This window comes from Podarcis melisellensis, assembly GCF_964234715.1.
Source record: "Podarcis melisellensis genome assembly, chromosome: 4".
NCBI classification, from domain to species: Eukaryota; Metazoa; Chordata; class Lepidosauria; order Squamata; family Lacertidae; genus Podarcis; species Podarcis melisellensis.
The window spans coordinates 100626257-100648914 of NC_138531.1; the positions used below are offsets into that span (position 1 = coordinate 100626257).

Genomic DNA, 22658 nt, shown 5'->3' on the forward strand with positions numbered 1-22658 from the left:
TACCAACACCCTCCATATCTCCTCAAAATCATTTCTCCTGCATATTCCCCGTCTTACCTTAATGTCACGTGTAAATTTATCATTAATAGCTATATCCCACACCTCTTTACACCATTCTTCCATTTTATATTCTGCTTGCCCCTTCCTAGCTATTATAACTCCTGCAGCTGTCAATAAATTTGTGGGTGAGTCCTTCACAGCCTGTGAACCTTCCACCCCATTGTAAACTGATAATAGTGATACCTCTGGACTTTCGGTCAGCTTGAACCCAGTGATTTCTGCCATCTCCTTAAACACCCTTTGCCAGAAAAATTGTACATGTGAACATAATTCCGTTTCCTGGCATCCCCTCCAACATAACACTGAACATTCCTTGTTTTTTAATTTTAATAATAATAATAATAATAATAATAATAATAATTTTCTTTTATTCTTATAGACAACATTTTCAATGTTCTTCTAAGCATCAGTTGCTGGAAACCGCAATCAGGAGAGAGATGCTCTTCTGCTCGGCTCCTGCTCGCAGGTTTCCCATGCTGGTTATCTGGTTGGCCATGGTGAGAGGAGGGCTCTGGTCAGGATCAGGGGCCACGGGCCTGATCCAGCAAGCTCTTCTTCTGTTCTCGTGGCCCCCCACAAGCCCACCCCCCCTTCCTCACCTGAATGTCCATGTCCAGGCGGTAATTGAGGTCCCCAAACCAGAAGAGGTGAGTGAAGCGGAGGGAGATGTCGAAGGAGCTGAGCTGCTTGTCGCCCAGGGAGAGGAGGCGCAAGATGTCCAGGTAATTCTGGTTCCTCCTGGACGGTGGAGATGGGAGAAAATGAGGACTGAGGTGCATGTGAGCGTGGCAAAAGAAGGAGCCGGTTCTGCGCAGGGTTTCTGAGCGAAGTTTACTTTTTCCTTTCATTTATGAATCTTTCCATAGGAAACACATCAATAATAATAATAATAATAAATTATTATTATTTATACCCCGCCCCTCTGACTGGGTTTCCCCAGCCACTCTGGGCAGCTCCCAACAGAATATTAAAAACACGATAAAACATCAAACGTTAAAAACTCGGGATTACCCTTGTTGATTTATACTCCGCTAAAACCCAAAACGGGCTTCTAAAGCTGTCTGCAAAGTGTAAAACCAGCTGTGCGGATTTTAATACGTAAATGTTGACAATTAAATTGGACAGTTAAGACAACCCTGTTGAAATTATTATTATTATTATTATTATTATTATTATTATTATTATTATTATTTATATCCCGCCCATCTGGGCAGCTTCCAAAAGGTTATTAAAAACACAATGAAAGATTGAACATTTAAAACTTCCCGAAACTGACTCAGATGTCTTCTAAAAGTCGGATAGTTGTTTATCTCTTTGACATCTGGTGGGAGGGCGTTCCACAGGGTGGGCACCACCACCGAGAAGGCCCTCTGCCTGGTTCCCTGTAACCTCACTCCTCACAGGGAGGGAAGTGCCAGAAAGCCCTTGGAGCCGGACCTCAGTGTCTGGGCTGAATGATGGAGATGGAGATGCTCCTTCAGGTCTACTGGGCCAAGGGCTCCTCCAGCCCAGCAGTTGTGTCCCCAACGCCATTCCAAAATGCTCAAGATCCCTCCAGCCTACCTGGCGTGGCAGGGAAAGGACTTACCTGGCTGTCTTCTCGTTGCCGGAGGTGAGGTGACAGTTCACAAACCCGAACGACGTGCCGTTGAACATGAAGGAGACACCGACAGCCCCCTTATTGCCTAGGAAGCAAAACACATGGAGAATGGAAAATATTTAAGGAATGTATAAGATTATATTGTAAAAATGATACCATCTTAGCAGAACTGGAATGATACTTGTGAACAATAAATAAATGAAAAAAAATCTTAGTGGAACGTATGGAAAAGGATATAAAATAAAACTGTGCGATAAAACCATGACAATACAATGATTGGCAGTTTTATGCAGAAAATTTTATTTGACGGACATGATGTATAAAATTTTGGTTCTTTTTTAAATTTCCTTTTTTATTTTTTCAATTTCCCCCCCTGCTTTTACATTGTGATGATCTTTTCTTTTTGTATTTAACTTTGCTATACTTACCTTTGTTGTATGCTTGTAGTTTAAACCAATAACGACTTATTATTAAAAAAAAGGAAGCAAAATAATTGAGGTGATGCGGGAGGCAGGCATTTTGGCAGGAGAGGGGAATTGCACAAACTCCTCCAGTGCTGCTTCATTGAAACTTTCCCCTTTCCACAAACATGGGTAACATTAAAAGAGGATTAGGCAGATTAATGGAGGATAAAGCGGCCATTGGCTGTATTCTGCCTCCACAGTCAGAGCCGGTATAGACCTGAATACCAGTCAATGGGAATCCCAGATGGGGAGAGGGCTGTTCTTGTGCTCAATTCCTGTTTGTGGGCTTCGCTTTAGGGCATCTAGTTGGCAACTGTGAGAACAGGATGCTGGACTTTGCACTGATCCAGCAGCCAGGGCTCTTCTTGCGTTGACTTTTATAATAATAGTAATTTTATTATTTGTACCTTGCCCATCTGACCAGGTTGCCCCAGCCACTTTGGGCAGCTTCCAACAGTTGTAGATTTTTTGGACAGGTGTTATATGGTCCTGGTGGCCACTCCCAGTCACCAGTCTAACTGCCGCATTCTGGATTAGTTGTAGTTTCCGGGTCACCTTCAAAGGTAGCCCCACGTAGAGCGCATGGCAGCAGTCCAAGCGGGAGATAACCAGAGCATGCACCACTCTGGATAGACAGCCCACAGGCAGGTAGGGTAGACAGCTGCCCTAGACTGCAGTTCACATTATAGTGGTACCTTGGTTCTCAAGTTTAATCCATTCTGGAAGTCTGTTCCAAAACCAAAGCATTCCAAAACCAAGGCATGCTTTTCCATAGAAAGCAATGCAAAAGGGTTTAACCAGTTCCAGACTTTTAAAAACAACCCCTAAAACAGCAATTTAACATGGATTTTATTATCTAACGAGACCACTGATCCATAAAATGAAAGCAATAATCAATGTACTGCAGTCACACAATCAATCAGTCAGTAGCTGAACTGGATTCCACAGTGTTACAAAAACAAAACAAAAAAGTCACAAAAAGAAAAACACAAAATAAATAGCAAGAACAGACGGACCTCAGCGTAACACTCAAAACAGAAGTGTGGCACTCAAATTGGAAGCGTAACTCTCAAAACGGAGCACGTTCGGCTTCCAAAAAAAGGTCGCAAACCAGAACACTTCTAGGTTTGCAGTGTTTGGGTTCCAAGTTGTTTAGGTACCAAGGCTTTTGAGAACCAAGGTACCACTGTATGTGTTTCAGCAATTCACCATCTTCTGCTCCTCCTACCTGCTCAAATTCCTCTACAGGCAATAAATCTTCCCAAATGCGTTTGAGCCGCAGTTTTTAAGTTAAGTTAAGTTCTTTATTTTGTCTGGCACAGACCACCAACACGAGCACAGAGCTTTGCGGGAATGGGCAGGAGGAGAGAGGCCTCTTTGGTTCAGTGGTAAAAGCTTCTGCAAGCAGAAGTTCAATCCTCACAGCATCAGGGAACAGAAAAAGGTCCCTTGCAGAGAAGCCCAAGATCCAACGGCAGACAGGAATACTGGGCTACTCTGAGAGCATGTGATAGGAATTTGAGGTCTTAAATATATGGCAATGTTCATAAATGTACCAACCAAGCACGTACATAGATCAGCACAGGAAGACCGACCTGGAACCATTTTGATTCCTAAACTGAGCCGATGTTTTCTCTGCAAGGTCAAAATGGGAAACCTCCCCATTGTCTCTTTCCTCACAAATCCTGTCTTAAGGACCCATTTAAGATATGAATAGGGTGTGAGCCTGTGACCTGGCCCAGGAACTAAGTATTTATCAATTTATCACTACAAAAGAATGGCCAGGCTTCCCAGGCAATCCAATCAAGTAACCTGCCAAACAGGAGATAAACAAGGACAGGAGAAAAACAACATTCAAATTTCTGTTTTAGACCGCCTTTTCTGTGATGTAGGGGTGGTCTTATGTCACACCCCTTCTGTGATGTATGAATGATGTTTCTGGGGGTGGTCTTGATCTACAGGATGGGAATTATAAGGCCTTGTGCGCCATTTTTCTGGGTTCCTCCTCTCTCCTGCAGGTGAGGGGAGCACCCTGTGGCAACAGATCAATAAAGACCAAGCTTACTAGCGGCTTTGCTTCTCAATATTCTCTGGTTGGCCTCTGTTATTTTCTCCTACCAATAGGGAACCTACGTAAGGACTCTATATGGGCTCTTGGATACCCCATAAGGGAAAGGGGCAGATTTTTGTTTACAGCAAGCACACCGGGCAACTTCCTATGTTGCACACTTGCATGACTCTAAAATGGACTCAGTATGGAAACCGCTAAAACGACCTGGCTTATTCCTACCCAAGACTCTTGCTGGAGCAGCCTAGCCTTCCTCCGGACAGCTCTCCTCTTACCCAGTGTGTTGGCGATCCCGGTTTTCACGCTGGAGGTGCTGACATGGCTGATCCGATTCTCATGTTCTGGTTTCACCAGGACGGCTATTTTAATGTTCCACAGGGACTGCATGGCGATCTGGAAGGAGGCAAGCAAGGAGACGACGTTTCTTATGGGAAGACCTGGCTGGGGAGAGAGAGAAACAGGCTCCCCCCGCCCCGCCCCCCAGGTGGCCCCTCTGCCTCCTCCTGGACACCCACCGGCCGGTACTCTATTTCCGTGAACTCCTTGAGGACTCCGCGCACAAAGTCCGCCCACTCCTTGTCGCCCATGGAGTTCTCCTGGGTGCCGAAGACGTAGATGTCGTGGGGGATGGTGACGGTCATCTCGTCCAGCGTCTTGCCCAAACCCTTCGAGGCAAACCAGGAGGTGATGTTCTTGGGAGGCGGAACGCTGCCTGCAGAGGAGAAGAGGGAGCCAGCCAATCAGAATAATAATAATAATTAATAATAATAATAATAATAATAATAATAATAATAATAATAATAATAATTTTTTATTTACACCCCAACCTTCCCGGTTCAGAAAGCCGGGCTCAGGGCGGCTAACAACAAATTTAAAACACTTAATTGATGCAGCAAAAACAGCACAAAATACAGTATACAACGTGAATAACAATAAAGTCAGAATTCAAGAATCAATTTAGTGGGGAAATCCATCCAATAAACATTAGATGATCACCAGGGCTAGCTGGATAAATTAGTCCTACTTGGGCCAGCGAGGAGACCAGGGGAGAATTAGCTGTGGGATCCCATAGCGGGTAAATTTTTTTTAAAAATCTCATTGTTATTAATGTATTGTTTGGTGCTGATTCCTGTTTTGTACATTTCTTTTATATCCTTTTGACCACAAAATGAGAGCCACTGTGGTGCAATGGTTAGAGTGTTGGTCTCTAGGACTGAGAGAGGCCAGGGTTCAAATCCTCCCTCAACCATGAAGCTCGCTGTGTGTGACCTTGGGGAAGTCACTGTGCCACCTCACAGGGTTGTTAGGAGGAGGAGGAGGAGAATAATAATAATAATAATAATAATAATAATAATAATAATAATAATAATAATAATTATTATTATTATTATTAATAATAATAATTTATACCCTGCCCTTCCTGGTTCAGAAAACCAGGCTCAGGGCGGTTAACAACCAATTTAAAACACCTAATTGATGCAACAAAAACAGCATAAAATACAGTATAAAACGTGAATAACAGTAAATTCAGAATTCAAAAATCAATTTGGGGGGAAATCCATCCAATAAACATTAGATGATCATCAGGGCTAGCTGGATAAATTAGTCCTATTTGGGCCAGTGAGGAGACCAGGGGAGAATTAGCTGTGGGATCCCAGAGCGGGGAATCTTCATAAGAAGAGGAGGGCGAGGGAAGGAAGGGGAATAAAAGATCAGGTTAAGTTCTGATTGAAAGTCAGGTGGAATAGCTCTGTCTTACAGGCCCTGCGGAAGGAAGTTAAATCCTGCAGGGCACTGGTCTCCTGGGTCAGAGTATTCCACCAGGTCGGAGCCATCACTGAGAAGGCCCTGGCCCTGGTGGAGGATAATTTGACCTCCTTAGGGCCCGGGACCTCTAGGATGTTGCTATTTATGGACCTTAAGGTCCCCTGTGCAGCATACCAGGAGAGGCGGTCCCATAGGTACGAGGGTCCCAGGCTGTGAAGGACTTTAAAGGTCAAAAGCAGCACCTTAAATCTGACCCTGTACTCCACCGGGAGCCAGTGCAGTTGGTAAAGCACTGGGGGAATATGCTCCCATGGCAGAGACCCCGTGAGGAGCGTCACTGCAGCAGGGCTCTCCACCCCAGTGGGCTCTCCCAGAGGCATCCAACTATTGGCCAGTCATTGCAGCAGGGGGGGGGGAGTTGGGGAGGGGGAGTCTGCTGGGACCACCCAGCTGCACCAGCTTTTCCCCTAGCCTTGCTCTACTGCCCAGACGGGACCTTATATGGCAAATGTTCTGCTTCAATATTTTTGTTTCCGCTTAATGTTTTTGCAAAGAGTGTTCTTTGTCTTTTTGGCAGGAGCACAGATGTTCCTGGTTTTTAAGACTGTGGAAATGTTTTGAAACCGTGTAATTTGCATTACAGCTGTACCTTGGAAGTTGAACAGCTTAGTTCCCGAATGTTTTAGCTCCTGAACGCCGCAAACCCGGAAGTGACTGTTCTGGTTTGCAAACTATTTTTGGAAGCCGAACGTCTGACAGGGCTTCCGTGGCTTCTGATTGGCTGCAGGAGATTCCTGAAGCCAATCAAAAGCTGCACTTTGGTTTCCAAATGTTTTGGAAGTTGAGCGGACTTCTGGAATTGATTCTGTTCAACTTCCAAGGTACGACTGTATTTTGAATTTGCATTACGGTAAGCAATGTTACGTTCCGAGGATTGCGTTTAAAGCCAAAATTGCATATAGTGTCGTACCTTGGAAGTCAAATGGAATCCATTCCGGAAGTCCGTTTGACTTCCAAAACATTCGGAAACCAAAGCACAGCTTCTGATTGGCTGCAGGAAGCTCCTGCAGCCAATCGGAAACCGTGGAAGCCCTGTCAGGATGTTCAGCTTCCAAAGAACGTTCGTAAACTGGAACACTGACTTCCGGGTTTGTGGTGTTCGGGAGCCAAAATGTCCGAGTACCAAGACATTCGGGATCCAAGGTACGACTGTAGTTGAAACATATTGGGTGCAATGGTGGGTAGGATCTCCAAAGTCTATTTTCCCAGACGCCCAGACGCTTTCCACCCCCTTTTTATTTTTTGTTATTTTCTTTGCCCAAAGTACAAAAATTAAATGTGCAAAAGTCAGGGGCTTTGTACTGACACGAGGCAGGAACATTTGCTGTTCTCATTCTTTTTTACAGGCAACTCTACCCAGGTATTTAGAAAGTTGGTGCGAGTTCTAATCTGTTTTTAGCTTATTTTAACTTTCCTAAAAGGGACGCAGGTGGTGCTGTGGTCTAAACCACTGAGACTAGGGCTTGCCGATCAGAAGGTCCATGGTTCGAATCCCGCTGACGGGGTGAGCTCCTGTTGCTCAGTCCCAGCTCCTGCCAACCTAGCAGTTCGAAAGCACGTCAAAGTGCTAGTATATAAATAGGTACCACTCCGGCAGGAAGGTAAACGGCATTTCCGTGTGCTGCTCTGGTTCGCCAGAAGCGGCTTAGTCATGCTGGCCACATGACCCGGAAGCTGTACGCCGGCTCCCTTGGCCAATAAAGCGAAATAAGCACCGCAACCCCAGAGTCGGCCACAACTGGACCTAATGGTCAGGGGTCCCTTTACCTTTACCTTTCCAAGACTTACATTATTGCAATTTGTTCTTCTTATTGATAATTGTGTTTTGCCTTTTCCGTAAACTGCTTTGAAGTTTTTTTTGTTTTTGCCATCAAGGGGTCTATACATTTTATGGAATAAATAGAACAGCAGACTGCTCCCCGCGGCTCCTCCCTCGACCCCGACACCTGTGACAGCCCAGGAAAGGTTCACACATCTCGATGGCAAGACTGACCCATATTCCACGTGCCAATGAAGATGGAAATCATGTCCGGCTCATCCTGGTTCGAATGTCTGTTCTTCATCAGCTGCAGGAGTTGGCAGAAGGCCTCGCGTTTCTGTAGTGAGGGAGGTGGGAACACGACAAGAGGCAGCAAGTCAAAGAGAACAGCCTCAGAGAAACACAAGCAGGAAAAACCACCCAGGGATCCCCAACTTTCTAGGCAATCCCCCCGCTTCCATAGTTACTGTATTTTTCGCTCTGTAAGACACACTTCCCCCTCCTAAAAAGTAAGGGGAAATGTGTGTGCGTCTTATGGAGCGAATGCAGGCTGCGCAGCTTTCACTGAAGCCGAGAGAGCAAGAGGGATCGGTCCAATCTGTGTCCAGGGCAGCTGTTTATCAGCTCCACCTGCCCGCGGACTGTCTCGCCAGAGTGGTGCATGCTCTGGTTATCTCCCGCTTGGACTACTGCAATGCACTCTACGTGGGGCTACCTTTGAAGGTGACTCGGAAACTACAACTAATCCAGAATGCGGCAGCTAGACTGGTGACTAGGAGCAGTCGCCGAGACCATATAACACCGGTCTTGAAAGACCTACATTGGCTCCCAGTATGTTTCCGAGCACAATTCAAAGTGTTGGTGTTGACCTTTAAAGCCCTAAACGGCCTCGGTCCAGTATACCTGAAGGAGCGTCTCCACCCCCATCATTCTGCCCGGACGCTGAGGTCCAGCGCCGAGGGACTTCTGGCGGTTCCCTCATTGTGAGAAGCAAAGCTACAGGGAACCAGGCAGAGGGCCTTCTCGGTAGTGGCGCCCGCCCTGTGGAACGCCCTTCCAGCAGATGTCAAAGCGATAAACAACTACCTGACATTCAGAAGACATCTTAAAGCAGCCCTGTTCAGGGAAGTTTTTAACGTGTGATATTTTACTGTATTTTTGGTTTTTATGGAAGCCGCCCAGAGTGGCTGGGGAGGCCCAGCCAGATGGGCGGGGTATAAATGATAAATTATTATTATTATTATTATTATTATTATTATTATTATATTCGCTTCGCTGGAGAGCCGCTGCACAGCTTTCCCTCTCTGCGCAGCGCCCCTTCAGCGAAGCAGCAGGAGAAACGGAGCCCCTTCCATTTCTCCTCCCGCTTTGCTGGAGAGGTGCCGAGCAGAGAGGGAGGGAACATTTTTTTCTTGTTCTCCTCCTCTAAAACTAGGTGCGTCTTATGGTCGGGTGCGTCTTATTCAGCGAAAAATACGGTATTCTTAAAGCAGCACGTTTCTATTCCTCTTGATGCCAGAATCCTCCGCCTTTGAACACACCAGCCATTCCACCTGTACTTCTCACAAACGTCGATGCTTTTAGGAACATTGGCAGGGCTACTGTAATAACCTGCACTTTCATAAGAGTATACATTTAAAGTAGATGAATAAATGAGTAAATAAAGTTAATTCGGAATTTGCAGAAACCAGATGCTTTCTTATTGGGTATAGTGGGTAAAGAGATACCGAGACAAGATTAAAAAAAAAAAGTTCTTGTATGCAACTACTGCAGCAAGAATTTTGTTAGCCCAAAGATGGAAACATCAGGAGTTAGCAACAAAAGAAGAGTGGCAGGTGAAATTGAAGGACTTTGCAGAACTGGCGAAACTGGTGGGAAGAATCCGCAAGCAGCGAGACCAAGCATTCCAAAAGGACTGGAACAAATTTATACTATATTTGAAAGACAACTGTAAGCAATTAACATCACTAGCAGGGTTATCTGAAGATTTGTAAAATGAAACTGCTACCTATTCAGGTAGCTGAATGTAACTTTTTAGGTAACGACATAATAAGAATAGGAAAGGAAGCGAAACGGAAAGAAGCAAAACCTAAGTTTGTAAACCATTAGGCAGGAGGGAAGGAAGTCATTAGGTTCAGCTGAGGCAAAAAGGTTAAATAAATATTTAAAGGTATTTAAAGGTATTTAAATATACCTTTCTGAAGAAACCAGAGGCCTTTCTCCTGGGCATGGTCGGCCAATTGGTGCCAAAGAAGGACAGAACTTTCTTTATGTACGCCACAACAGCAGCAAGAATACTTATTGGAAGACACAAGATCTACCCACCCTGGAAGAATGGCAGATGAAGGTGATGGACTATATGGAACTGGCAGAAATGACTGGCAGAACCCGAGACCAGGGAGAAGAGTCGGTGGAGGAAGATTGGAAGAAATTTAAAGACTATTTACAGAAGTATTGTAAGATTAATGAATGTTAGAATGATGTTGGAATGAATTTATGTGATTTTAGCAGAAATGTAACAAAGATTTAAGAAACATAGACTGTTAATTGGTGAAAGGAGGGAAAGTAAACATATTAATATCAAGATAAACTTTCAGGACAAAAATTTGAAAAGAGGGAAAGGATTTGCTGAAATGGATAATTGACTTAGAATACAAAAAAGGGAGGTGTGAGGAGGTCAGGGAAATAAGCCAATGAAAGGAAAGTAATGGGAAGATTTGTTGTATCTTTTTTTTTATTCTTCTTTTCGCCTAATGGATTTCAATTATTTGTTTTTTCCTTTTGTTTTTTTTCTTGTATTTTATCTTTTCTTGTTTAAAAGGATGTTTTTCTCGATTCTTCTTTCTGTATTTTTAAAAACTTTAATAAATATCTTATAAAAAAAGGTTAAATAAGAAGACGTGATGTTGCATAATGTGATTATATGTAAACCTAATAAAAATTATTATTAGAAAATAGTAATTGGAATTTGCAGAAAATGTAAAAAACAAATTCAAGGCACCGCAGAAAGAGGGGGAAGGAAGTCGAGATTTGAAATGTCAAAATGACTGTCAAATTATTAAAAAGTATAAAACTGAAAATCATAAATATAATAATAATAAATGTTGGATGTTTGGTGAATTTTTGCCAGTTCCTTTCTCCTTTTTCCTCCCCTCCAGTCGAATCCATGGGTCTCCCTCCCTCCGGGAGCAGTAGGGCACTGCCCCCCCCGACCCTCTTCAGCTCCAATGCATGCCACTCATGCTGCAAATTCATGGAGGAGGAAAGGGCTATTGATAGCCACTGGCCACAATGGCTCTGCTCTGCCATCACAGTCAGAGGCAGTGATGCTTCTGATCCCAGTTACTGGAAACCACGGCAACGGATGGGGCACCAACATTCTCATGCGCTCCAGTCCCTGAGTGGCAGCCACAACAACAACAACAACAACAACATAGCAACAACAACCCTTCGTTGTGGCAGAAATCGCTGTGAGGCAGGGCCGAATTTAGGTTTGATGAGGCCCTAAGCCACTGAAGGTAATGGGGCCCTTTATATGTTGTTGTCAACAACAAATTGTTGCTGTTTTTTGTGTTGAATACAGTGGTACCTCTGGTTGCGAATGGGATCTGTTTCAGAGGCCCCTTCGCAACATGAAAAGAGCACAACCTGAAGCACCGTATCTGCGCAGGTGCGTGGCGCGATTTGGTGCCTGTGCGCATGCGCGAAGTGCGATTTAGCGCTTCTGCGCATGTGTGAGCAGCGAAACCCAGAAGTAACCCTTTCTGGTACTTCTGGGTCACTGCAGGATGTAACCTGAAAGAACGTAACATGAAGCAAATGTTAACATGAGGTGTGACTGTATATGCTCTCTCTCTATATATATATATGTACCTCAGGTTAAGTACTTAATTCATTTTGGAGGTCCGATCTTAACCTGAAACTGTTCTTAACCTGAAGCACCACTTTAGCTAATGGGGCCTCCTGCTGCCGCCATGCCACCGGAGCACAATTTCTGTTCTCATCCTGAAGCAAAGTTCTTAACCCGAGGTACTATTTCTGGATTAGCGGAGTCTGTAACCTGAAGCGTCTGTAACCTGAAGCGTCTGTAACCCGAGGTACCACTGTATATGCCATTTGCACATATTGCCTTGCAACCAGTCCATGCAGAATGTCGGCACCCTATATATAGAAAGGAGCAAACCAGTGATATTTTAGGGAGCAGGCTAGCAGGCAGGGCTCATTACTCACATCACAGGAGCCTACACAACACAAAACACTGTGGCTGTATGTAGGTCTTATTCTATTTGGTTTTTTATCTTAGATTTTGGAAATGTACAACCAGTTTTTTTTCCTTCAAATTTTTTTGGGCCCCCAGGAGAGTGGGGCCCTAAGCTGTAGCTTGTTTAGCTTATACGTAAACCAGCACTGCAGTGACGGGAGCAGAGACACAGAGAGAGAGCTATATAGCCAGGGACTGCAAAGCGCCGCAGTTGGCAGAAGGACAACCCATTCAACTTATTTACGAAACCTCTAAGATTTATAAGTAAACCTTGAGAACCCATGGTGCTGCAACGGCTTAGAACGTGGGAGAGACCAGGGTTCAAATCGCCCACTTGGCCGAGAAGCTCGCCGGGGGGACCTGGGGCCGGTCGCTGCCCTTCCGCCTGACCTTTCCACGCTCCTCTGGCCAAGGGGATCTTGACCGCTGGCGCTCCAAATACTCACCCTGGCACTAACAAAGATGAAGTCCTTCCGCTGAGTCTTCTCTTTCTCCTTCTCAAAGACGATTCCCAGCTTATTCTGCACCCGCTGGGATTTTATCAGCTGGCGGACTGGGGAGAAAGAGGGAGACGGGGATCAGTATCTGAACGAACTCGGATCTTCTAGTGTGGCAGCACCTGCACTTTGGAACTCCCTGCCACTTGACCTCAGGAAAGCACCTTCTCTGTACTCTTTTTGGCACCTGCTAAAAACATTTTGGATTAGACAAGCCTGCCCAGGTGTTTAGAAAGCTGGTGTGAGCTTTAACGTTTTCAGTCTATTGCTACTTTAACTTTTCAAAAGTCATAAATTATTGTTGCAACCTTTTCGTTTTATTGCTTTATCTGTTTTCGTGTGAACCGCTTGGGAGGGTTTCCTCTCTTTTTACAGTGAAGGGGTGTATAAATGTTATTAAATAAATACAGAAGCGATGTGTAGGAATAATGGCTTCCCCCTTTCCAGTTACCCTTCCCTTAGGAATTCACTTTCAGGCTGCTTCACCCGCTGTGCATTTCTGGATAGACAGGTAGGAGCTGAATGCAGCCTTCGCTGACCTGGTGCCTCCCTGGCACCTGTTGGACTACAACTCCCAACAGCCCCGGCCTGCACAGACGTAAGATGCTGAGGCTCATGGGAGTTGTAATCCAACACATCGCTGGGCAGTGGCGTAGCGTGGGGGGTGCAGGGGGGCCGGCCGCACCGGGCGCAACATCTGGGGGTTAGGGTTAGGGGGCGCAAATCCACGGGTTAGGGGGCGCAAATCCACGGGTTAGGGGGCGCAAATTACTTGCCTTGGCCCGGGTGCTGACAACCCACGCTACGCCACTGTCGCCGGGCAGGGGACAGCGTGTTCCCTGTGGGCAGGTTCTCAAATGCATGAGAAGATGTTTTAGGGGGCAGCTCAAGCCATCGGTTGAGGCAGGAGAATCACCAAAACATGACGAGGAAACCCTCGCCCCTCCCCAAATAAGTTAGTTCTTTGGAGAAGGCTTGTTCCTCAAGGTGGATTCCTCAAAAGGCCCCAACCTGATCGTCTGGAGGGCAAAGGAGACTCGGTCCCCAAGAGGGGCACTGCTGGCGGTGGGTCTCCAGCGAAAGACACACTCGGGGCTCCTCCTTACTCTTGTCGTGAGCAAAGGTGTTCCAGTCCTCCTGGGAGTCCTTCTGCTTCTTCAACACAACAAGCTTCCCACCTTCCACATCCACGCTCAACGTGTACTTCTGAGATTTCCCGATCTTCGTGAGGTCACCCAAGGTCAGGTCCAGCTTCACCTGAGAGAGAGGGATGGAGGGATGGGTAGAAGAGAGGATGTATAATGATGATGATGATAAACTTTTATTTATATCCCGCCCTCCCCAGCCAAAGTCGGGCCCAGGGCGGCTAACATCAAATATATAACATTAGTGTAAAATCAAACAATAATTAAACTGCCTCCTAAAAACAGGTGTAAATCAAATTAAATTAGATGGCTTTCCGCAGGGTTAGGGTTGGGGACAGTAAGTGCTCATTGGCCCAGCTATTTATGCTGATCTTATATGGGCCTGTGAGAATCCCGGGAGGCCTCTTTCATCTTAGTTCTTATACAAAATGAAAAGGGGTGTCAGGCTGAGCCTGGCAGAACAACTCCGTCTTGCAGGCCCTGTGGAAAGATGTCCAATCCCGCAGGGCGCTGATCTCTTGTGGCAGAGCGTTCCACCAGGCTGGGGCCATTGCTGAAAAGGCCCTGGCCCTGGTTGAGGCCAAGCTAATCTCTCTGAGACTGGGGATTTCCAAGGTGTTATTATTTGTAGACTGTAAGGTCCTCCGTGGAGCGTATTATGAGATGTTCCTCAACACACAAGGCAATTATTCATGCACCTGTTTATGTTTCTTGTATTTCTAGGCTATCTTTCCTCCAGGGAGCTCAAGGGAGGACACACAGCAATCCACCTCCCCACTGATCCTCACCACAACCCTGTGAGGTAGGCTGAGCCGAGAGTCAGCGGCTGGCCCAAGGTCACCTGGCAAAAGAGCTTTGTGGCCAAGTAAGGATCTGAGCCCTGGTCTCCTAGGCCTTGGTTCGATGCTCTAACCACTACACTGCCGCTGCCTCCTCAATTAATTGGGAAGGGGCCGTAGCGGTCTTCGCATACAGAATGTCCCAGGGGCATCTCCAGGGAGGATCGGGGCCCTGCCTGAAAGCCTGGATAGCCTCTGCCAGTCAGTGTTGGCAATGCTAAGCTAGATGGGCCAACGGTGACTCCAAGCAGCTTCACAGGAATGGAGGGAATGCGTAAAGTTAATACACGTTCTCCTTTTTGCCACCGTGTAGAAGGAGTTGCAAAGGCGACTGAATCTTGGCCCCCTGGCGACCGGAAGGGTGAATTTGGACGGCCTCTTTGGCTTCTGGGACATTCAGCCCAAAGTGTTCCCTTTGGCACCATAGAGGGCTAAAAACTTGGAGCTCCTTCTGCGCCTTCTCTGCCCACAGATAACTGCAACTCAGCCTTGGGCTTGAGCCGAAGGAGTGATTGAAAAGACTTGGCTTTTACCTCGAATGCCTGGACAGGAATGCTCTTTGCTTTTCGCGAAGAAGGCAGGGCCAGCCCAGGCTGGGCTGTGGAACTCATGTCCTGGAGAGCTTTCAAAGCCTGCAAGGGGGATAGATGAGAGTATGGCCATAATAATAACTTGGGATTATCCTCTTCGTCAATTTATACGCTGCTTAAACCCAAAACAGGCTTCTAAAGCAGCCTGCAAAGTGTAAAACCAGCTGTGCGGATGTTAATACGTAAAAGTCGACAATTAAATTAGACAGTTAAGACAACCCTGTTAATAATAATAATAATAATAATATATTTACAGTGGTGCCCCGCAAGACGAATGCCTCGCAAAACGAAAAGCGCACAAGACGAAAGGGTTTTTCGGTTTTTGCGTCGCTTTGCTAGACGATTTTCCCTATGGACTTGCTTCGTAAGACGAAACGTCTTGCGAGTTCTTGCGAGTTTTTTTCCTTTTTCTTAAAGCCGCTAAGCCACTAATAGCTGTGCTTCGCAAGACGAAAAAACCGCAAGACGAAGAGACTCGTGGAACGGATTAATTTCGTCTTCCGAGGCACCACTGTATACCCTGCCCATCTGGCACTCAGATCCCCTCATGCTTTCTCCCCCCTTGTGGGAGAAGCCAGGGACTGGCGGGCCGTGGGAGAATTCCATCTCCATCTTGGATTTGATCCTGCCATTGGAGCTCAGGCGGTTTTGGTGGCTAGGAGGGCCTTTTCCCAGATACAGCGCATTTGCCAGCTATGTCTGCTTTTGGACAGAGATTATCTGAACTCCACGCTCCGGCAACTTCCAGATTGGATGGCTGCAATGCGCTCTGTGTGGGGCTGCTCTTGAAGATGACTCGGAAACTTCAACTGGCCCGAAACACTTCAGTCTGGCTGGGGTCCTGTTCAGATCACACACTGTTTTCCCCGTTTTAAATTAACTGTGCTGGTTGCCAGGCCATTTCAATTCAAGATGTGTGTGTTGGCGTTTGAAACCCTAAACCACTCAGTCCCCAAACAACTGAAAGAGGGCTTCCAGGGGCCAGAATCGACACAGGGGGCCGTCTTGACAGTTCCACTGCCCTCAGAAGCTCGGGCAGGGCATATGCTCGGAAGAGGGTCTCCTCTGTGGTGGCCCCTACGTCGTGGGACTCCCTCGCCAAAGAGCTGCGCCTGGCACCTTTAGAGGATGCTGAAGACACCCCTTCTTTACCTTCTGGCTTTTGACACTTGCATTATCAGGGTACGCCTAAATATAAGTTGCTTTAAATATAACAACAACAATAACAATAACCATCTGGCTGGGTCTCCTCAGCCACTCTGGGCTGCTTCCAACAACAGATTAAAAATATTAATTGAAACATCAGTCATTAAAACTCCACTAAACTGGGCTGCCTTCAGATAGTTGTTTATTTCCTTGACATCTGGTGGGAGGGCATTCCACAGGGCGGGCACCACCTCTGCCTGGTTCCCTGTAACTTCACTTCCCGCTTCTTAATTTTTTTTTAATATTGTGTTTTAATGCTCTATCCCACTCTGGGAGTTTAAGGCACAGGACAGATGATAAAGTGTTGGTGCTGACCTTTAACACCCTAAATGGCCTCGGTCCTGTATACCTGAAGGAGTGTTTCCACCCCCATCGTTCTGCCCGGACACTGAGGTCCAGCGCCAAGGGCCTTCTGGCAGCTCCCTTGCTGCGAGAAGTGAAGTTACAGGGAACCAGGCAGAGGGCCTTCTCGGTGGTGGCACCCGCCCTGTGGAACGCCCTCCCAACAGATGTCAAGGCAATAAACAACTACTGGTATTTCTCTTTTAAAAGACAACTGAAGGCGGCCCTGTTTAGGGAAGTTTTTAATGTCTGATTCTGTATCTATTTTAATATTCAGTTGGAAGCCACCCAGATGGGTGGCATATAAATATTATTATTATTATTATTATTATTATTATTATTATTATTATTATTATTATTATCATCATCAAGCAGCACCAGTATGGGGCTCCATCCCATTCTCCTTCCAGAGAAAATGGGGGAGGGCAGAGGGCACCCCCCCTCGCCAGGTTTCATGGCTGGCACTCACCTTCTTCTCAATACTGGACAGGAAGTCCTTCAAGATGGACAGCTTCAGGACAAGGCTCTCCAGCTCCTGCTCTCCAGTTTGGCTGGCCGTCTGGGGACCATAAGAAGGAGGGTTGGAAAACAAAGACCCGGGAGAGGTTTTCTGGCACAGGAGGGGCAGGAGACGCCCGGGGGCCCAGGAACTGATTCTGGGGGTGCCAGAGTCAAGTCCCGTTCCAGGGTTTGTGGAATTTGGCCTCTACAGCTTTTTAAAGCAGCAAACCAGAAAGAACACGGAGGATAGGCTGGTAATGAATACAGTGGTACCTTGGGTTAAGTACTTAATTCATTCCGGAGGTCCGTTCTTAACCTGAAACTGTTCTTAACCTGAAGCACCACTTTAGCTAATGGGGCCACCTGCTGCTGCCGTGCCGCCGGAGCACGATTCCTGTTCTCGTCCTGAAACAAAACTCTTAACCTGAGATACTATTCCTGGGTTAGCGGAGTCTGTAACCTGAAGTGTATGTTACCCGAGGTACCACTGTACACAGGTTTTTCGGTGAAGCTGATCATCATCGGCACTTGTGAAAACCCTGTGCTCTGCAAGCCCCAAGGATCAGCTAATTGGGAACAGAAATTAGCAGGTGGGAACAGAAATGAGCTCACAGGATTCGGGATTCAGATTCCGTTCCGTTGAATTAGAGGGACACGGGTGGTGCTGTGGGTTAAACCACAGAGCCTAGATTTGCCGATCAGATGGTCGGCGGTTCGAATCCCCACGACGGGGTGAGCTCCCGTTGCTCTGTCCCTGCTCCTGCCAACCTGGCAGTTCGAAAGCACGTCAAAAGTGCAAATAGATAAATAGGTACTGCTCCGGCGGAAAGGTAAACAGCGTTTCTGTGTGCCTCTCTGGTTTGCCAGAAGCGGCTTAGTCATGCTGGCCACATGACCCGGAAGCTGTACGCCGGCTCCCTCGGCCAATACAGCAAGATACAGCGTTTCTGTGTGTTTCTCTGGTTTTCCAGAAGCGGCTTAGTCATGCTGGCCACATGACCTGGAAGCTGTACGCTGGCTCCCTCGGCCAATACAGCAAGATAAGCGCCGCAACCCCAGAGGCGTCCGCGACTGGACCTAATGGTCAGGGGTCCCTTTACCTTTACCTCTGAACCAGTAAAATACATAAATTTATTTTAAAATTTATTTAATAGCCATCATGACTAGTAAATAAATACATAAAATCAGAGAAATGAATAGGGAGTGGAGAAGGATAAGGGACTGACAGCCTTACCCTCATTTGTCTAGTTTTATTTATTTATTTGGCTCAATTTACGCCCCACCTTTTCCTCCCAGGAGCTGGCGGCGTCCTGCATGCTTCTCCCCGACTTCAGTTAATTCTCACAACAACCCTGGTAGGTAGGTTGGGCTGAGAGAAGGTCACACACAGTGAGCGTCATGGCTGAGTGGGGATGCAAACTCTGCTCTCCCGGGAAATAGTCCAACGCTCTAACCATTAGACTACACTGGTTCTCAAAAGCAGCCCACCTTCAGTCGGGGTTCAGTCGGGGCCACTTTCGGAGGCCTTTGGGCTAAGGGGGGGGCTTTCTGGAGAGCAAAACATGTACCTCTCTAAATGACTTGGCTGAAGGAATTGAGGGGGTGCTCATCCAGTTTGCAGGTTGGACGCCAAACTGGGGGAGAGGGCAGCTAACGTCGTAGAATCGGAATTCAAAATGACCTTAACAGATTGACGCTCAAACTAACCGAGTGGATTTCATTCCTGCACTTAGGCAGGAAGAATCAGATACACAAATATAAAATTGGGGGGGCACATGGCAAGGATCTAGGGGTCATGTGGACCACAAGTCATGAATCAACAGTGTGAAGCAGCAGCAAAAAAGTCTAACGCTATTCTAGGCTGCATCCACAGAAGTCTCGTGTCCAGATCAAGGGAAGTCATATTCCTGCTCTATTCTGCCTTGATCGAACCCCCAACCTGGAGTCTTGTGTCCAGTTCTGGGCATCACAATTTAAGAAGGATGTTGACAAGCTGAAATGTGGGCAGAGGAGGGCGACCAAGATGATCCAGGGTCTGGAAACCAAGCCTGATGAGGAATGGTTGAAGGAGCTAGGGATGTTTAGCCTGGAAAAGAGGAGGCTGAGAGGAGACAGGAGTGCCATCTTCAGATATCTGAAGGCTTGTCCTATGCTCATTTCAGTTTCCCTTTTCTGGACCTTTTCCAGCTCTGTCAAATCTACTACCCTATACCCCAAAAAAGCCGCTTTTCATCTTTCCTTGAAGAAAAAGGTGCTCCAGCCCCTCAGTTATTGGGGGGGGGGCTTCTCTGCTTCCAGTCGCCACACCCACCTGCTGCAAGATCCGGGAGGTCATGGGGGAGCTCTGCTGGTCAAACACCTTAGACAGGATCTCCAAGCCAGACAAAACCTTGTCCACCTCGCTGGAAGAACAAGAACCAGGTTTTATATTTCTGCGGCAGAGCAGTCCTTCCTGCAACCCCTCCACTTCCTGGTTCTCCTTATTCTCTCTCTAGCTCTTCAACCCAGACATTGGTCAGACTGTGAGGCTTTTATTATTATTATTATTTTCTTTAATTGTCTGAACTAACTGCATGCAATGCCAAGAACCGCTTCTGCTGATTTTGAGGTTCCCAGCTGCTCTGAGCCCTGATTTGGAGAGCTGGCCCTCGCAGAAACCTTCTTTCCACCTCTGTTTACCCAAAGCACCGTTCATCAGCCGCATATTATGTCAACAGGCAGGCGGACGTTGCTCTGCTCCCCTTTCCCATCTCACCTGTGCAGGCGTTTGCAGGAAGTGACCAGGGTTTTGTTCAGGTGGGGCAGGCTGCTGGCTCCAGCCTTCACAGCCTCCAGGTCCAGGGAGTAGCTGCCTTTCAGGTACTCGTGGGAAACGGTGCTGAGCCCGTTGGTGGTGCTGGAAGAGGAATAATAATAATAATAATAATAATAATAATAATAATAATAATAATTTATTACTTATACCCCGCCCATCTGGCCAGCCCTCCCCAGCTTCCAACAGGATATTAAAAACACAATAAAAGATTGAACATTAAAAACTTCCGGAAGAAGATTGGAAGAAATTTAAAGACTACTTATATAAATACTGCAAAATTAATGAATGTTAGAATGATGTCGGAATGAAGTTAAGTGGTTTTAGCAGCAATGTCATAAAGGAGTATGTAAAAACGGTCTGTTATTATGTGAGAATGCAAAGTTACAATATATTAAGGTAAAGGATTAAGATAAAAACAAGGAGGGAGAGGATTTGCTGAATTAACTAACTGAACTGGAATACAATAAAGGGAGTTGTGAGGAGGTCAGGGAAACAAGTGAATGAAAGACAAGACATGAAAAGATTGATATGTTTTTAACTGTTTTTTTATTTTTCTGTACTTTGTATTTTTCTTTTTTTCTTTTTTTTACTTTGTAACTCTTTTTGAAACTTTAATAAATATCTTTTTTTAATAAAAAAAACACATTAAAAACTTCCCTAAATTGCCCTCAGATGTCTTCTAAAAATCCTTGACATTTAATGGGAGGGCGTTCCACAGGGCGGGTGCTACTACTGAGAAGGCCCTCTGCCTGGTTCCCTGTAACCTCACTTCTCGCAATGAGGGAACCGCCAGAAGACCCTCAGCGCTGGACCTCAGTGTCTGGGCAGAACGATGGGGGTGGAGATGCTCCTTTAGGTATACTGGGCCAAGGCCATTTAGGGCTTTAAAGGTCAGCACCAACACTTTGAATTGTGCTCAGAAATGTACTGGGAGCGAGTGTAGGTCTTTCAGGACTGGTGTTATGTGGTCTTGGTGGCCGCTCCCAGTCACCATGCCACCTGACGCATTCTGGATTAGTTGTAATTATTATTATTATTATTATTATTATTATTATTATTATTATTATTATTTATTCATACCCCGCCCATCTGGCTGAGTTTCTCCAGCCACTCTGGGCGGCTCCCAATTGAGTGTTAAAAACACAATACAGCATTAAATATTAAAAGCTTCCCTAAACAGGGCTGCCTTCGGATATCTTTTAAAAACAAGATAGCTGCTTATTTCCTTGACATCTGATGGAAGGGCGTTCCACAGGGCAGGTGCCACTACCGAGAAGGCCCTCTGTCTGGTTCCCTGTAACCTTACTTTTCGCAATGAGGGAACCACCAGAAGGCCCTCAGCGCTGGACCTCGGTGCAGTTTCCGGGTCACCTTCAAAGGTAGAGCGCATGGCAGTAGTCCAAGCGGGAGATAACCAGAGCATGCACCACTCTGGCAAGACAATCTACAGGCAGGAAGGGTCTCATCCTGCATACCAGATGGAGCTGGTAGACAGCTGCCCTGGACACAGAATTGACCTGCGCCTCCATGGACAGCTGTGAGTCCAAAATGACTCCCAGGCTGCACACCTGGTCCTTCAGGGGCACAGTTACCCCATTCAGTACCAGGGAGTCCTGAAGGCGTGCTGGAATGTAAACAGGCATGTGACATGCAACAATCCACATATCTGCAGCAAAAAGTGGAATATAATCCCAACACACGGGGGGGGGGGGCTGACACCCTGAAACTGAGCAGTCAGCTCTGTCTTTGAGCAAAGGAGGCAAGGGGTTCAAGTGGCAAGAAAAAGAGATTCTGACTAAACGTTAGGAAGAACTTTCTAACGGTATGAGGCGCTGGACTCTCCTTCCTTTGAGGTTTCGAAGCAGAGGTTGGGTGGCTATCTGTCAGGGACACTTTAGTTGAGATCCCTGTAGGGCGGGTTGGACTAGATGACCCTTAGGGGTCCCTTCCAACTCTACATTTCTATGATTCTGTGACTAGATGGGTCTCCGTGGGCCTGATCCAGCAGGCCTCCTCTCAGGTTCTTACGATATAACAGAGGTGAAGAGGGGAAGGCGACTTTCCCATTATCATACATTCATTCATTTTTGTTTTGAGTGCTTTGTTTGAAAAAAAAAAGGTCTCAAAGCAATTTTAAAACAAAGCAAAATTCAAAATGATAAAATCATTTTGAATAAAGAAGGGTGTTCTGGATATTATTGCCCCAAAAGGGCTGCTCGTGGCTAGTAGCTATTGATAATCCTTCTCCTCCATGAATTTGTCTAAACCTCTTTCAAAGCCACCCAAATTGGTGGCCATCACTGTCTCTTGTGGGAAGGAGTTCCACAGTTTAACTCTGTGCTGCATCCTCAATCTCTCAACATTCTTACTTGGTGCCGAGAGCAATGGGGTCTCGGTGCATGTTAAATTGCACCAGGCCGTTTTATGGGAAGCAGTTCACAAACGAAACAAATAGATAAGCATGTTTTCAGTGGTACATTTCGCAATTAGATAATCTTGCATCACATCTAAAGGGGGAGAGAAAAGGGACCTGGTCAAATTTGGGAAGGGGGCAGTTGGTACTGGAGGATGAAGAACACCAACATCTGCAAGGGGGGTGGGCAGCAAAAAAACCTCAGCATACCCCACTGGCAGAGACTCACATTCTCACATGGGGTATATACAACAGTGCACACCCCTTATAT

The 22658-nt window shown here is 46.4% G+C and overlaps 1 protein-coding gene across 1 annotated transcript in view; it reads right to left on the minus strand.

The window, feature by feature from the left end:
- The window catches only part of INPPL1 (inositol polyphosphate phosphatase like 1), an 84361-nt gene that overhangs the window by 19313 nt on the left and 42390 nt on the right, over positions 1-22658 (minus strand). The window contains exons 5-15 of the mRNA XM_081909585.1: positions 19915-20055; positions 19471-19561; positions 17128-17217; positions 15054-15152; positions 13643-13793; positions 12486-12592; positions 8013-8115; positions 4708-4904; positions 4468-4585; positions 1649-1745; positions 660-798 (exon numbers count right to left, since the gene is read on the minus strand). Coding sequence (XP_081765711.1) covers positions 660-798; positions 1649-1745; positions 4468-4585; positions 4708-4904; positions 8013-8115; positions 12486-12592; positions 13643-13793; positions 15054-15152; positions 17128-17217; positions 19471-19561; positions 19915-20055 — 1333 coding nt within the window. The remainder of the gene's footprint in view (positions 1-659; positions 799-1648; positions 1746-4467; positions 4586-4707; positions 4905-8012; positions 8116-12485; positions 12593-13642; positions 13794-15053; positions 15153-17127; positions 17218-19470; positions 19562-19914; positions 20056-22658) is intronic.